Source organism: Podarcis pityusensis (genome assembly GCF_964106645.2).
Source record: "Podarcis pityusensis genome assembly, chromosome: Z".
In the NCBI taxonomy this organism is placed as follows: Eukaryota; Metazoa; Chordata; class Lepidosauria; order Squamata; family Lacertidae; genus Podarcis; species Podarcis pityusensis.
This window is the reverse complement of record NC_138044.1, coordinates 15,692,956-15,710,633: the sequence shown is the minus strand read 5'-3', so window position 1 is coordinate 15,710,633 and position 17,678 is coordinate 15,692,956. Positions and strand designations below refer to the sequence as shown.

At 44.3% G+C, this 17,678-nt stretch overlaps 1 protein-coding gene across 2 annotated transcripts in view; it reads left to right on the top strand.

The window, feature by feature from the left end:
- The window catches only part of ABL1 (ABL proto-oncogene 1, non-receptor tyrosine kinase), a 132,263-nt gene that overhangs the window by 41,416 nt on the left and 73,169 nt on the right, over positions 1 to 17,678 (top strand). The window contains exon 1 of one of the 2 annotated variants that reach the window (XM_080990598.1): positions 13,540 to 13,923. The exons of the other annotated variant lie outside the window; for it this stretch is intronic. Within the exon in view, the coding sequence (XP_080846724.1) occupies positions 13,839 to 13,923 (85 nt within the window). The 5' untranslated portion in view covers positions 13,540 to 13,838. Of the gene's footprint in view, positions 1 to 13,539; positions 13,924 to 17,678 lie in introns of those variants that run through there. 2 annotated transcript variants of the gene reach the window in all.

The following is a 17,678-nucleotide window of genomic DNA, read 5'->3' as shown; positions in this document are numbered from 1 at the left end:
TCAACACAAACTCACAGTGATTCAGAATATCAGAAATGGTTGCTGATAACTAGCCCTGTGCCAGTTGATGTCCTCTCTCTCTCGTTCAGTAAGGAAAGGGCTCCAAGCTTTGATAAGGCCCACTCAAAGATGTTGGGAGTTGTAGCCCAGCATGGAGGATCACAACTTCTACATCTTTGCTCTAATTTGGTGATTGTACTTTTTTTTATGTTGGCGTCACGGTGTGTATGATTTTGATTTTAAAGACGTTGGGTTGGGTTGTAGATTTGAAACATATCCAGTGAAATAATGGGGATAAGGAAAATATAACTTGCTTCGAGAAGGGTGGTTACCCAGTTCTGTGTTGTAGTAAACAAGGCAGGTGGCAGCTTTTTAATGACAAACAGGTTTAAGAATCACAGAATCACAGAATTGTAGAGTCACATTAGAAAAGCCTGCTGGATCAGGTCAGTGGCCCTGTTCTCACAGTGGCTGACCAGATGTTTATGGAAAGCTTGCAAACACGGTTTGAGTACAACAGCAACTCTCCCTACTTTTGATCCTCAGCAACTGGTATTCAGAGGCAGACTGCCTCTGATACTGGAGGTAGAACATCAGAAGAGTCCTACCACAATGGCTGGGCAGATGCTACTATGAGAAACATGCAAGGAAGACCACTCTCGCTACCTGTGATTTCCGGCACCTGATATTCAGAAGCATTACTGCCTCCAACCATGGAGCCAGAACATAACTATTGTTGCTAGTAGCCTTTGATAGCTGAATCCTCCACAAATCTTTCTAGTTCTCTGTTAAAGCCATCGAAATTGGTGGTCATCACTGCCTCCTGTGGAAGTGAGTTCTGTAGCTTAACACACTGATCTAATTTCAGAGACTGATTGCAGTTTAATGATGTGACCAATTGCAGTACCATGACCAGACACTAGTTCTTTGAACTTTGAATAAAATATTTTAAAACTTTTACCTATAAGAAAAGCCCTGCTGGATCAGGCCAATGGCCTGCCTAGTCCAACATCCTGTTCTTGAAGTGGCTAACTGGATGCTCCAACGGGAAGCCTGCAAGCAGGACCCAAGCACATGAGCTTTCTCCTTCCTGTGGTTTCCAGTAACTGGCATTCAGAAGCATCCGACTGTGGAGGCAGAGTGTAGCCATTGTGGGTAGTAGCCATCAATCTTTGTTACAGTTTAAACTTTAATAGACTAGAGTCTGCCTCGTCAAGAACTGGCTACTCTCTATATTAGTCCCCAGTTTTTGAAGAACAAACAAACTAAATTGAGGCAACCACCTAGATTTGCTCCTGTTTTTTAAAAAGTGCACATGTGAAGCTCTTCCATCCTTAACACATAAGGATTCTTAAAAAGCTCTGTTGCACTTTGACTTTGTAAACATCTCTTCTCGTTGAACTGTCTCTTGCCTTACGACACCATTTGTGGGTTTCACAGTTCCAAAGCTGTCCCTTCCTCCGTAATTGCGATTGTCAGTTTTTTTCAATTTAGCAGCCTTCAATTCTGCCAGCAGGCCTTGTGAAAGCTGCATCTCATGTGACTCAGATCATCTGATCCTCTAGGAGCCAAAACAGTCACCAGAGAGACCAAAACACGCCTTTACCTCTTGGAAAAGCTTTGTCTATCCTTCTCCCTCTTTTCTTTTCTTTTCTTTTCTTGAGCTGTGCTGTGATGGAGGAGGTGCCCTTTTAACCAGTTTCAGCAGGAATTATTGAAAACCCAATGATCTTAACATTCGTCTGGTGCGGTTTTTTTGGTACAGATTTCTTATTTCATTTTATAATGGACATAAAACTGAGAGAAGAGATATAACAACAGATGAAAACTAAAAGGTGAAAAGCAAAATTATAAAAGAGGCACATAGAATGAGTACAGTTGCACATGATTTAAAACAACAAGGGTTTAACATCTGATTTTCAAGCATAATTCCAGATTTGCTAGACCTGTGGCAAAGGTTGTCTTGAAAGCGATTGTTCTGTTGTATTTGTAGTAAAAGAATGCCAAATCTTATTTAAAAAAGACTAGAAGGATCTAGTCATTGAAATATCAAATTATGTACTATTTTCTCCATTATATCTACATTCCAGAATGAGCATCAAAAATATTCCGTAAGTTCCTCAGGCACATGGAGACCTTGGTACATGCAGTTCTGAACACTGATCTCAGGTGGTACGTTTCCATTCCCTATTTCATATTAAGTGGTGAAATAATATTCTCATATCACTGAAGAACCAGCCTCGCACATCGAGCCCCAGATGGCACCAACCCCTTCAGAACAGCTGGTTTCACTTAATGCACTCTCTTTAAACAAAACCCGTGTTACTGGAAGCAAGTTTTGAAATAGGCCATAGTATTCTTGGGTTCTCTGCTGCTTTATGAAGAAGTAAGAGGAGAAGGAGGGAAGGATTTGAAAGAATTTCACGTGGAATCTGTATTGGAAAAGCATTTAGGGAAGCTTTTGTGATGGAGCATTTCCAGTCAGGAAAGACAAAGGAAAGTGTTTATTCACACAGCACAGAGTTACAGGGTGGAATTTGCTCCCTCAAGATGTAGGGATGGCCACCAGCTTGGAGGGCTTTTTAAAGAGGGAGGATAAGGTTATCAAAGGCTGCTAGCCATGATGGCACTGCTCTGCCTCCACTGTTGGAGGCAGTATACTTCTGAATGCCAGTTTCTGGGAATTTCAAGTGAGGAGTATGGTTGTGTGGTGCTCAGGTCCTGCTTTTGAGCTTCCTGTTGGGGTATCTGGTGGCCACTATGAGAACAGGATGCTGAATCAGATAGGCTCCCTTTGGCCTGGCTCTTCTAAGAAGATCTATTGTGATAGCAGAACTTCCATGCCCAGGGGCAGTCTACCTTTGAATCCCAGATGAAGGGAAACAGCAACTGGAGAGGGGATGTTGCACTCAGGTCCTGCTTGCAGGCCCTTCTTCTGTTGTAATCTGTCTGTCTGTCTTTATTTTTTAAATTTCTATTCCGCTCTTCATCCAAGGATCACAAGATGAATATAGAAACACAAAAATGTGTAACATAGTGAGACGCCAAAGCAGTTTAAAAGGCCATAGATGGTTCAATTAGCCAAATGCCTGGGATAAGAAGAATGTTTTTGCCTGGCCTTAAAATATATGTAACAGAGGCACCAGGCAGAGCCTCCTTGGGCAGAGCATCCCATAAGTGGGGAGCCTCCACAGGAAAGGCCCATTCTTCTGTTGCCAGCCTTCGAACCTCTCACGGAGGAGGTACACTAAGAAGGGCCTTAGATGTTGATTGCAAGGTCCAGGTCAGTTCATATGGGGAGAGGCGGTCCTTGAGGTATTGCAGTCCTGAACCATTTAAGCCTTTATAGGTCAAAACCAGCACTTTGAATTGTGCCTGGAAATTAATTGGCAGCCAGTGTAGTCGGATCAGGATCAGTGTTATATGCTCAGACTGTTTTGCCCTGGTGGGCCAGAATTCTGGCCACAGAATTCTGCAGAAGCTGAAGTTTCCGAACTGTCTTCAGAGACAGCCCCACATATAATATATTGCAGTAATTAACCTAGAGGTTACCAGAACATAGACAACAGAAGTTAAGCTATCCTAGTCCAGATGGGTCGCAGCTGGGCCACCAGCTGAAACTGATGGAAGGCACTCTGTGCCACTGAGGTCAACTGAGCCTCAAGTGACAGCAAAGAATCCAGAAGGACCCCCAAGCTGTGTACCCACTCCTTCAAGGGGAGTGTAACCCAATCAAGAGCAGGCAACCTCTCATCCATCTGGTCTAGGGAACCAGCCACTAACAGTGCCTCAGTCTTATCTGAATTGAGCTTCAACTTGTTGGCTCTCATCCAGTCCGTTACTGAGGCAGGATCACAGTCCAGCACATCCACTGCCTCACTTGCAGATGTAAAGGAGAAGGAAAGCTATGTGTTATCTGCAAATTGCTGACTATGTACTACAGAACTATGTACTACTGGTTGACTCCACTCAGTGTTTTCATGTAGATGTTAAACAGCATAGGGGATAAAATTGAACCTAGAGTAACCCCTGCATTAAAGGCTCCATGTGGCCGAAGAGCACTCCCCAAGCAACATCCTCTGTAAGTAACTATCAAAGTAGGACTGGAACCACTGCAAAATGGTGCCACCCACCCCTAACTTGAATAGCTGCCCCAGAAGGATCCTGTGGTCGATGGTATCAAAAGCCAGTGAGAAGATGAAGAGAATTAACAGGGGCACATTTCCCCTGCCTCTCTCCCGACAGAGGTCATCATGTAGGCTGACCAAAGCATTTTCTGTGTCCAAACTGGGCCTAAACTCTGATTGAAATGGATCAGTTTCATCCAAAAGCCCCTTTCCCACGAAGGGGAGATTGGCAACAGGCCCCTCTCGCTAGGAGCCACTAATAATCTCCCTGGCCTAGCCAGCTGTCGTCTCCCTGCTAGTTTTTATCAGCCAAGAGGTGCAAGGGTCCAGAGCGCAAGTGGTTGCCTTGAGGATCCAAGCACCTTGGAATCCCCCCTCTCCCCAGTTCTTGTACAGAATCCAAAGAGAATCTGGCAGTAGCAGTTGCTGCTGAGCTGACCAACAGGTCAAGACACCATTGCATTATTTCCCCTCTGCCCTCCTCATCCCTTTTTCTTTTTGGTATTGCATATTTTAGATTGTAAGCTACTGGGGCCGGGACTGTCTCCCTCAGCTTTTTTCCCCCTGAATGTATGTAAAACATTATAGGAAGCTTTCTGATGAAGAGCTGAGGCAAAAATAATAATAAATGCTTTAAATCATCATTGTCGTTGTTGTCATCGTCATCATCATAAACTGTTGTGAGCAATTTGCATGGCAGTGAACTCTATGAGGTGGCTCTAAATGCCTAAGAATCTGTGGGCACCTCTGATGTCTTTTAAATGAGTTGTTGCTTAAATCCATGAATCACTTCCCTCATTGATTTCACTGGGCTGGGTGTATGAATGGAATGTTATCTATGGCTTGAGGGTTTTTTGTTCTTTTTGTTAAACTTCATATCTTAAAAATGTGGTGGCCATTTCACGCTTAGCAAACCCTGTTTTTTTTCTCCCCTTCCAACCTCTTTGATGCCTTGGAGTCTTCCATGTGCCTTTATGGGTTCCCTCTCCCCCCCCCCCCCTGCCTTTTTGGGGCAGGGGATGGGGAGGAAGAGGACTGGGAGTGTGTTTAAAATGGAATCACTCAAGCTCCTTTCATAAATCTCCTTTTAAGAAGTCCTGAGGAGGGTGTTTCACACATGGAATATCCTCATTGGCCAACTTCCAGGTAACAGAGCCTTTTAAATAAAGGATCTGAGGTGAGGCAACAGTGACAGGGAAGTCTTTACTTGGGGCTTAGCAGAATAGCAGCCAGGCTTTCATAACTCTGGATTTCCTCCTCTGCATCCTTAAAAAAATTAAAATTGGAGTTTTATTCCTTCAGTTGGCAACTACATTGGCTTGGTGGACCAATCTAGAACAAAATCCACAGTGAGGAACACAAGCCTCTCTCTACCGCCTTTCTCAGTCATTTCCCTGACCAGCATATCCCATAGAATCATAGAATTGTAGAGTTGAAGGGGAACTCAGGATCATCTAGCCCTGTTCCCTGTAGTGCAGGAATCACAATTAATGAATCCCTGACAGATGACCATCCAACCTCTGCTTATAAACCCCCAACGTAGGAGTATGCATCACCTTCCAAGAGAGTCCGTCTTACAGTCAGAAAGTTCGGAATCTCCTTTCTTGTAATTTGAATCCTATGCTCAGGAGCAGGAAAGAACAGCTTGCTCCATATTCCACTTGACAGCCATTTAGATATTTGAAGATGGCTATCATAACTCTTCTCAGTCTTCTCTTATCCAGGCTAAACATGCCCAACTCCCTCGACCATTACTCACAAGGCTTTATTTCCAGACTCTTCATCATCTTGGTCACCGTCCTCTACACAACTTCCAGCTTGCCAATATCTTTCTTAAACTGGGATGCCCAGAACTGGACACAGGACTTCAGGTGGAGTTTGACCAAGGCAGAATGGAAAGAAGGTAGTTGTTGATCTAAACATGAGGCACAAAATGAGCGAGGTTGGATCTGCAGTGAAGACGAGCTCTTAAATCCTGAATCTAAAAATCGCCACAGAGCAAGGGATGGCTTTGTAGCCTCTGAATAAAGTGTAAAATAGAGCCCTGTAATTTCTCTAGGAAGGTGTGATGTGGTGGGAGGCAAGTTTGATTAAAAAACACCACCACCATGTGCACTCCTATCACATGACAAAATATTCTTAGCCCCCAAGTGCATTGGACACTGTGTTTTCTACAGCTATTTTCTGGCTCATCACCCATGAAACGTGATGAGAGGAGAGAAAGGCTCAGCATTCCAAAGAAGCAATTTTCTTGACAAAAGTCAAAGTTATTTGTTGTGTTTATCCTGTATGAGCTTTTGCGGTTCAGTGGAACTTTTCTCACTGTCATTGCCTGGAACTTTTTAGTTTAGAGAGAAGGCGAGTAAGAGGAGATATGATGGAAGTGTATAAAATTTTGCTTGACACGGAGAGAGTGGATAGAGAAAAGCTTTTCATCCCTTTATCCTAACACTAGAACTTGTGGACATCCAATGAAGCTGAATGTTGGAAGATTCAGGACAAATAATATGAAGTTCTTCATTCAGCACATAAACTGTGGAACTCACTCCCACAGGGAGGCAGCAGGGATGACTTTAAAAGAGGATTGGAGGAACAGAGTATCTATGACTACTAGCTGTGATGGCTATACTCTGCCTCCATGATCAGAGACAGTAATGCTACTGAATTGAGTGCTCTTGCTATTTGGTCCTGCTTGTGGGCTTCCTACTGGAGTATCTGGTTGGCCACTGTGAAAACAGGATGCTGGACTAGATTGGCTCTTGCCCCGATGGAGCAGCCAGGCTCTTCTTGCATTCTATTTCCACTGAAGACAGTATACTTCTGCCGTTCTCAGAATCACAAGTGGGGAGAGTGTTGCTGTTTCTTTTGGGTCCTGTTTGTGGGCTTCCATAGGTGTCTACTGTGAGAGCTGGATGCTGGACTAAATGAACCATTGGCGTGATCCAGCAGGGCTCTTACGTTCCCATCACCTGCTGACCTTAACTTGACTGTGCATCAGTCTGAGTCCTGGAAACCCTCTACAATTTTGGCAGGGTGGCTCACCACAGGGGCAGGGAAAGCTTTTTTAGCTTAAGGGCCACATTCCTTTCTGGGAAACCTTGTGAAGGCCACGTGCCAGGGGTCAGCAGGATCAGATGCAAAAATGAGCAGTGCAGTGAATGCAAATTTTACCTTTCTGTGGCAGGCTAATTTCTACACAATCACATCCTTCTCTATCCAACAATAGCCAGTGTGGTGTAGCAGTTAGAGTGTCACTCATGAATCTCACTGGGTAACATTGTGCCCAGTCACTGCCTCTTAGGGTTATTGTGAGGGTAGAAGGGGGAGGGGTAAACCATGTATGCTGTCACCTCGAGCCCCTTGGAGGAAAGACAGGATAGAAATTTAATAAAATAAAATAAAATAAATCCAGGCAAGCAAGATCGCTGAGTGCAAGGATTGCAATCCAGTCAGCCAAAAAGCCCCAACAACACTCCGGGTGCAAAGCAGGGAGGGCGTGTGACCGAGGGCCAAATAGAGAGTGTTGAGGGGCCGCATTTGGGCCGCAGACCCAAAGTTCCCCACCCCTGACTTAATGCCACAGTCCTTAAGGCTCTCCCCCCCTTAACACAATGAGTCTTGTGGCACCTTTAAAGACTAAAACATTTTTTATCTCATAAACTTTTTGTGTGCTGCAGTTCATCAGAAGCAAAGCTGCAGCTTTTAAAACAAAAATATATATTAAATGCAAACCCCACCCCCGATTTTCAAGTAGGCTTCAGAAGAGAGAAACAAAGCACCTTCTAGGGTATGTAAGAATGTGAATATTTTCTCAGCTGTTTGCAACTCAAGACAGAAAGAGAGGCAGGTCCAGCTCTGAGAGAGAGGAGTCCTGTGGAGACCAGAGGAACCTGCCAGGGTTAGGCTGAGCTCAGCAGGAAGTGGGGTCTGTGGAAGACAGGAGGGCCTTGACACCATTTCTGTTGGCAAATACATGGTGCCCAATGGCCATTTTCCATCTGCACTGTTAGAGACAGTGATACTTCTGAATGCCAGTTCCTGGGAATCACCAGTGGGGAGGGTGTTGCTTTTGCACTCATGCCCTGCTTGTGGACTTCCCACTGAGGCATCTGGTTTGCCACAGTGAGGAGAGGATGCTGGACTAGATGTGCCTTTGCTCTGATCCCACAGGGCTGTTATGTTCTACCTCCACTGTCAGAGGCAGCGTGACTCTGAATACCAGTTTTTGGGAATCACAGGTGGGGAGAGTATTGTGTTCATATCCTGCTTGCAGGCTTTCATTGGGGTATTTGGTTGGCCACTGTGAGAGTAGGATGCTAGGCTAGGTTGCCCTGCTTTGGCCTGATCTAGCATCAAAGCTCTTCTTTTTTTCTGCCTCTCCTGTTGGGGGCCAGCAATACATTGGAATACCAGCTGAAGGAATCAAAAGTGGGGAGAGTATTGCTATTGTGCACTTATGTCCGTCCACCTTTTAAGCTTCCCATTGGGGCATGTGGTTGGCTCCCTGTAGCCTGATCTAGCAAGGCGCTTATGTTCTTACACCCACTCCACTTCAGGCCTGGGGCCTTCGCTTGCATCCTGATGTCATCCAAGCTTTTGTTTTCCAAGATGTGCTTGGATCAAGCAAAACTGCTCTGCTGGATCCATTTCCCCGGCTGAACATTTGTTTGGATAACCTTTTGGAATGAAAAGGGGCTCCTCATTAAATGTGGGTTTGGGAAGGGTGCTATTATTCCCTAATAATTCTTGTAACTGCTGTTTTGGAAGCTGGGGGAGGGGGACATGGAGAGCAGGGGATGTTTCATTGTACACCCTTCAGTCGAAATGCATCTGAAAAGATCTGAGCTGGCAAGTTGTGTGTGTGTGTGTGTTTCTTTCAACTGCCCTCAAGACAACTCTGGAGAAATAATGGCTTATTCCTTGTTTAAGTCGCATCCCTGCTGTGTCTAACACTTTGTGTAAAAGTTCGGGCATATATTTTCTACTCCTTTTCTTCTTCCACTTCTTCTCCCTCCTCAGATGTAATTTGATCGCTCAGGCTTGGTCCTCTTAACTCTGGAAGAAGGCTTTTATTAACTGTTTCCTCCCCGCTTGGAGGAGTGAGTTTGTGAAGAGTGCTGCTGTCTGTAACAGGGTATGTCAAGGAAAAGGGCAACCCAAACGATCAAGTGGATGAAGCGACTCCTCTGCAAGGGAAATTTGCAGTGTTTGTGGCTTTTTAGTCTACAAAAAAAAGACAACTAAGAGATTACATGACAAAAGTTTATAAAATTATGCCTGGCATGGAGAAAGTGGATAGAGAAAATTTTATCTCCCTATCTCTTAACACCAAAACTTGTGGGCATTCAATGAAGCTGAGCACTGGAATATTCAGGACAGATAAAATAAAGGACTTCTTCATGCAGCATATTGTTAAACTATGAAACTCTTTCCCAGAGGAGGCAGTGATAGCCACCACTTGAATGGCTTTAAAAGAGGATTGGACAAATTCATGGAGTTGAGGGCTATCAACGGCTACTAGTCATGATGGCTAACTCTCTGCCTCCCATAGTTGAGGCAGCAATGTTTCTGAATACCAGTTGCTGGAAACCACAGGAAGGGGAGAATGCTGCACTCAGGTCCTGCTTGCAGGTTGCCCTTAATGGGCATCTGGTTGTCTGCTGTGAGAAGAGGATGCTGGACTAGAAGGGCTGTTGGCCTGATTCAGCACTAACCTATGGCCCTTCTCAGCTGAGGCTTACCCCTAGTGGCTATGACACAAAAGTTAGGAATAGACTAGTTGGCAGAAGTGGGATCACATGCCCAACATCTCTGTATGTCTGAATCTGTTGTGAAAACAGAGAATCTTAAGCGACCCTGGATTCAGCATGCAAGTAGCAGATGGAAATATCTGTGCTCTTGAAAAGGAAATCTGGAATATCAAAGAGACCCACCCATCCTAGATTTTTTGGTTTTGCAAGTAGTGGAAACAAAATTTTCCCTCCCGGTTTTATCGCTCTAATTTGGGCCTGAGGGAAGGGAGCCATGAGGCTCTTTAAGAAGGAGAAGTTGGCATCGAAGCACAAAACTGCTCAGATTTCCTGCTCATCTTCCTTTCTTCGGCATGGAGTGTGTTAACCTTGTTGTCCCTCTCTTGAGCGTTAATAGGGGCAGTCTTAGTAATCCCATTTAGTAATTCCACTGGAATTCTTATGGAATTCTGCATTCCTGCAGCTGCAGCAGTAGACAGACCTCATGCTATGGAAAGCAGGAGGGGTCAGAATTGCTTAGTTTCAGGATATGCTCTTGTGATACTCCCTGCAGTGTGACTATGCTGCAATTTCCCAGAACTGCTGTCCTCAACTTGGGAGGGTCAGGATTGCCCCATGATCTGTGTTACATAATATTCAGTCTTGTTTTGTTTTTTGGTACCTCTCCCCACTGTTGACAAAGCAATATTTGAAAAATGTTATGATATACCATATAGGTTTTTGGCCCAGTGCTGTGGGGTCCACTCTCTCTGGTCACTTTCCCCACCCAGATTAACCCACCTACTCAGACAGACAGAAAGGGAGAAAGTGTGCTCACTCTCTTTCACATACTAATAGATACATACTTAGCTTTTCCAAGAAGAAGAAGAGGATTTGATATCCTGCTTTATCACTCCCCTTCAGGAGTCTCAAAGCGGCTAACATTCTCCTTTCCCTTCCTCCCCCACAACAAACACTCTGTGAGGTGAGTGGGGCTGAGAGACTTCAGAGAAGTGTGACTAGCCTGAGGTCACCCAGCAGCTGCATGTGGAGGAGCGGAGACGCAAACCTGGTTCCCCAGATTATGAGACTACCACTCTTAACCACTACACCACACTGGCTCGGGTCGGGTGAAAAACTGGATCCAGAAGAATGAACAGTTAGTATGTCATACTAGAGACCAGGGATTGAATCCTCACTCAAATCATTTATTTAATCAATTTATTTAATCAATATATTGGGTTACTGCTTTTGGTTTGATTTTATATGTTGTGGTCTTGTTGTGAACCGCCCTGAGACCTCCAGGTATAGGGTGGTGTATAAGTTGAATGAATGAATGAATGAAGTTCACTGAGTGACCTTGGGTCACAGCCACTGCCTCTCAGCCTATAACATACCTCACAGGGGTGGAATGGGGATTAAATGAGGAGGGGGAAAACTTTATACACCACCCTGAGATCCTTGGAGAAAAAAGGTGGGAAATAGATTCAATCAATCAATCAATCAATCAGTCATCAGTCAAAGAAGCCCTGAGAAGCACATAGAGTTGAAAGAGGGAGTTGGGAGGAGCATCACTCCTCCAATTTCCTCCTTCAGCTCTAAGAACTTTTCATAGGAGAAAAGTGGCAACTGCGCTCTCCATCTCATGACCAAGGGAGGCAGTGAGTAGGGTGGGGCTCAGAGACACTGAGGACACCTGGGGAAAGATCTCAAGGGCCACTGTGACCATGGGTGCCATTTTGAAAATAGGCCAGGCACAATGTGACATATAAGGGCCTTGGGGGGGGGGCTGTTTGTCAGCCTCCATGAGAAGCACTGGTGGCTACCAGTTTGTGGCTGGATTGTGACTATTATTATTATTATTGAATTTATATACCACCCTATCAGGGTGGTTTATGGAATAAAATCTATCCAGTGGATAGATTAGCAAGTGGATGAGTACCACACTAAATATGTATAGCAAGGATAAAGCTCATGGATAACAGAGACAGGTTAATGAGAAAGGTTCATTTATTTCATAAAAGAAAGGACTTCTTCACACAGTGCACTCACTCCCAAAGGAGGCAGTGATGCCCACCAACTTTGAGCTTCAGAAGAGGGTTGGGCAAATTTGTGGAGGATAAGGCCATCAATGGCTACTAGTCATGCTGGCTATGCTCTGCCTCTGCAGTTGGAGGTGGTAATAAATCTGAATATCAGTTGCTGGAAACTGCAGGAGGGGCAGAGTGCTGTTGCACTCAGGTCCTGCTTGAGGGCTTCCTATAGGGGCACCTGGTTGGCCACTATGAGCACAGGAGGCTGGACTAGAGGGACCATTGTCTTGATCCTATAGGACTGGTCTTACGTTCCTAATATGGACTCCTTTCTTTCAGCATAGTTTTTTTTTGGGGGGGGGGGGGGCAGACGAATCTCCTGGCTTCCATTAGGATTAGCTTCTATATTCTCACTAAATTCTCACTTTTCTTGTCTTTGAGTTCTGTTTTACCATCTCCAGAAAAAAATCTGAGAACCTCTGTCTCATGCTGCTGTGAAGCTAGAAAGCAACAGATAGTTGTCTAAACATGTCTACCCACTACCCACCCCTTAAGAATTTCTGAAGGGCTGAGGCCACCACCTGTAGAGTCTCAGCTGACCCTTTTCTAGTGAAGTGGGCGGGGGAAGAGAATTTCAGTTTTCTTAGCCTTTCAATAAGAAGCTGACCAGTTCATGCTTGTTGAACCAGTACAAGAACTGGAGCACAATGATCTTTCAGAATTCACACTCCTCTGAATTTTGCAACCATATACTCCATGCAAGCAGTAAGTATTAATAAAGAGCCACTGTGGTATGGTGGTTAGTGCCAGACTAGGGCCTGGGAGACACCAGAATTCAAATCCCCACTTGGTAACCTTGGTCACTGCCTCTCAGCCTCACCTACCTCATAGGGTTGATGTGGGGATTAAATGAGGAGATATAGAACCTTGAGCTCCTTGAGGGGGAAAAGGTGAGATATAAATGCAATAAATAAGTAATAAAAAACAAAAATGCACAAATTAGAAAAATGTGTACGATGGTACCTCGGGTTAAGTACTTAATTTGTTCCGGAGGTCCGTTCTTAACCTGAAACTGTTCTTAACCTGAAGCACCACTTTAGCTAATGGGGCCTCCCGCTGCCGCCACGCCGCCGGAGCACGATTTCTGTTCTCATCCTGAAGCAAAGTTCTTAACCCGAGGTACTATTTTGGGGTTAGCGGAGTCTGTAACCTGAAGCGTATGTAACCTGAAGCGTATGTAACCCGAGGTACCACTGTACATTAATGAAGATAATATACAAAAATGCATTAACTAGGGCGAGTTGCTTTGCAAAAATGTGTCTGGTCTTGGTCAAAACTGCATACAGAAATGAGTACGTTAGGAGATACTTACCCTAAAACACTTATGAATTTTCACAATTGCAGTTAGGAGATACTGACCCTAAAACACTGATGAATTTTCACAATCGCAGATTGCTGCAGAAGTGTGGAGAACTGGATTTAGGATTTGGAAAGTGAGAAACTCGAAAGAAACTGAAATTGTTAGTTTCATCCCTCCCCTCCTCTGCTTGGAAAGCGGAGCCATGAGGGGTTAACATGGGATGGGCGTTCCTTTCCTGATGTCACAAAGTCAGACAACCAAAGCCTGAAGGGGGCCCTTTGTTGGCAGTTCAATGTATGCAGCCTCTGCTTGAGTTGGATGTAGGACGGAGCTGGAAAGTGGGATGGCAAAATTTGGGAGCTCTCATTTGGAGTAATTAATCATAATAGAAAATCAAAGAATCATAAAAAATGGATGATCCACTGCGTTGACTTCTTCAGTTAACAGTTTTTAAATGAAGGCTGGATTTGTAGCCTTTTTGTGTGTGTATGTACCGGAGGGAACTTTTGTGTGAAGTTTTCAAGAGGAGAAGAGGAGGAGGAGGGGAGGAGACAGCAAGCCTACAAAACCAAGGGCCTTGCTCTAACCGATGAAAATGTTGGAGATCTGCCTGAAATTAGTGGGTTGCAAGTCGAAAAAGGGTCTCTCTTCATCATCCAGTTGCTACTTGGAAGGTGAGTTCAGAGCTGCAGGGTCATTTGGTGGGAGGGAGGAGAGAGAGTAGTTAATCTGTCAGGAGGGCCCCACAAAAGCAGAATTCTTAGCTCCATACTCACTTTGCCTAAGCCTCTGTTCAATTGTGCTTGTGCTTTTCCAGAGAGGGGCCAGCTGCATTGATAGGGGACTGGGCTGGAGGACTTCAGAGGGCCCTTCCCCGGAGTTAGCCTCCACTTGATGGTTTTAGTCCTTGCATGAGGGGTAGGGGGAGCTGTTGGGGGTGGGGTTAGCAGCATCAAAGAAGAAGCTTATTTTTTAAGCAGTTTCTGTGTAACTTTCAAACCAGGTGATTTTTATTAACCACAATGTACAAAAAGTGTGTCCGATTCTCTTCCATTTATGGTTGGAAACTGACGAGAGCTCACTGACAATCTGCTAACAAAACCACGTATCTGTGCCTTGGGCTTCTTTCTTGCCGGGAGCAGCCCAAGAGGTTGCTTTTCAGAGGAGAGGATGAAGCCACCCAGGCCTTTGAAGAAGAATTTTAAGTGAGACCCATTCTTGAAGAGAGATTTGCATCAATTGATCCAGAAAGTTTATATGTACGTGTGTCTTGGGGTTGTGTAGTGCTGTTAGTTTGTTTTTTAATTCTTCCTTTTCGACGCAGATATTTTATTTGCATCATTTAAACTTCACTTCTGTTGGCCTTCTACGTCTTTTAACTTCACATATAGTCTTTGGGACATGTCCTTAAGATCAGCACAAGACCTTAAAAAAAAAGCCTTGCACAAGACCTAGAAGTGAAAAGACAACCTTTTTAAAAAAAGCTATACTCTTCCTTTGGAATATTAGAGCTCAGGATTCAGTTTTCAACTTGTGTCACCAATTGTTCATTTGGACTTGGTCAAGTTCTTTAACCTTTTGTCCCAGTTCCCCCAGGGATCAATGGCACGTTTTCCCCCATCCAGATTTTTTATTCTTTCTCTTCTGGCATTGTTTGGACTGTTCAAGCAGACCATGGCTTTCTTTTCTTTTCTTCTAGGGCTTTGGACAGTGGGTTGGCTGAGGCTTTTGGATGTGGCTCATATACAAACATCATGCATGCCAGGAGCCTCCTCTTGTTCATCAGTTTAGCAAGCGGAAATGAGTCCCCGTGACTTCCTTGAGCCAGTCAGCAATATCTGTTTCTTGGAAGGTTGGCCAGTGAATTCTCCACAAAAATAGTTCTGAAAAGTGGATCATAAAAGCAGATCTTAATAAGTACCTTCAGAGCAGGAATTGTGGCCTGCTTGTAATCATTTGTTATATCTGGGGTTCCAGGAGTTATTGAGTTTGATTTTCAACACTGAGCAAAAGCAAAGGCACCCCCCTTTACTCAAAATTTCCATCTTCTCAGTCAATTCTGCTTTTTTTAAAATAGAAAAAATGCCATCTTATTGTAACAGTTGTCTGCCATTAACATAAGTTCTACTTGGAGTAGAGCGGGGACACAAAGAATCAGGGCTGGGAGAAAAATAAACACATTTGTAATGCGAAAAATTTATAGGAGCATTCATTAAAAAATAATTATCAGGCACTGGCTCTATGGAACATTAAAGTGAAAGGGGTGGGAGGAAGGAATACCGGACACCTAGGAATGCAGATCTGACTCCTAAGAATCGGGACCCTATGCTGTGTCGTTCCATAGCCAGCTATCTAGGTTGGGAAAGGGTTGAAGGGTCCTGGGTCAAGATCCCTTCAACAGCTCCACAGAATATTATTATTATTATTATTATTATTAATAATAATAATAATAATATTTCAATTTATATACCACCCTTTATCAAAAGATCCCAGGGTGGAGTATAGCATTAAAAACATATTAAAGAACATCAATGATAGAAACAAAGTAAAAAGCATATTGACAGACAGCATAATAATAATTCTAATAATACTACTAATAATAAGATAATCATCATAATAGTCCCCACTTTTACATGCCATAGATTATTTAATAGCCATAGGCCTAGGTAGATAGGAATGTTTTTGCCTGGTACCTAAAGACATGTAATGATGGTGCCTGGTGAACCTCTTTGGGGAGAGCATTCCATAGTCAGGGAGTCACCACAGAAAAGGCCTGTTCTTTGTTGCCACCCTCCAAACCTCTCTGGGAGGGGGGAAATAGAGAATGGCCTCAGATGACAAGTGCAGGGTCTAGGTTGGTTTGTATGAGGAGAGGCAGTCCATAAGGTACAGAGGTGCTGAGGTGTATAAGGCTTTATACGTCAACATCAGCACTTTGAATTTGTCCTAGAAACTAATCGGCAGCCAGTGCAGTTGTGCCATAATTGGCACACACCGTACTCTTAAGCTTCTGTTAGAGCTCTTCAGGCTGTCAGAACCCAACAGATGCTTGCCATTATGTTTCGACCATTGACTTTCTTGACTAGACCACTGTAATTCTCTGTGTGTAGGACTGTTCTTGAAGACTGTCCAGAAACTTTGGCTGGGGCAAAATAAAGCTGCTAGAATAGCCATGCCAGTGGTGAGGACCTTCCAGTTTCTGTGACTAATGAATGCTACCCGGCTGTTTTGGCTAGGCCAAGAAAATGCCACCTATTCTACATCTGAAGTGGGGTGTGGGGCAGAGAGAGACATGGCTGGCCGAAAGGGGGCTTGCAGTTATCATTGATTAGAAGCATGTGAAAATCTATGTGCACCAACAATCAGCTGATCAATTTAGCTTGCAAAGCAGTTTGAACATTGTAACTTGCAACCGTTTTGCTTTAGTTATATTGGTTGCCAGTTTGTTTCCAGGCTGAATTTAAAGTTCAGTGGTACCTCTGGTTGCGAACGGGATCCGTTCCAGAGCCCCGTTCACAACCTGAAAGGAACGCAACCCCCTTCTGCACGTCTGTGCACGCGCAGGTCACGATTCACTGCTTCTGCGCATGCGCATGACGTCATTTTGCGCCTCTGTGTATGCACGAGCGGTGAAACCGGGAAGTAACCCTTTCCGGTACTTCCAGGTCACCACAGGATGCAACCTGAAGCAAACATAACCTGAGGTATGACTGTACTGTATCTGCTTTCCATGCAGAATGTTCCTGGTTCAACCCCCAGCAGTATCTCCAGGTAGGGCTGGGAGTGCCACCTGCCTAATACCCCAGAGAGCCACAGGCTGTCAATGTAGACAATATTGAGGTAGATGGACCGATCACCCAACTCTATATAAATAAACTTTCTATGTTTAAATGCATAATAAAAAAAGGGGACACAGATTTACATAAAAGGCAAATTTAGAAATAATGAATGAAGCAGGGGTGGCCAAACGCTCCAGATGTTGTTGGACTCCCATAAACCCCAGTGAGCGTTGCCAATAGTCAACGGGTTGGGAGTTGTAGCTGAGCAACATGTGAAAGTCCAAACGTTAGCTCCCTTTGCTTTATTAAGAAATACAGCACATTTTCTCACTCCATATCTGTAAGGGTATGTATATAGAAAAAGATAGATGGATAGATTCTGCTCTATTGTACCATAGCTGTGTGCCTGTTCAGCTTGCTGTCCTGGTGCTAACTGCAGATGAGCAACTTCAGGGCCTCTTCTGCTGTCCCAGACTTTCCTATAAGATGTAAGGTGGTGGGCACCAATAGAATGTCTTTAAAAGAGGATTAGACAAAGTCATGGAGTAGTAAGGCCATCAATGGCTGTGTTCTCCCTCCACAGGCAGAGGCAATCTGCCTCTGAATACCAGTTGCTGGGAGTCACAAGTGGCAAGAGTTGCTGTCAGGCT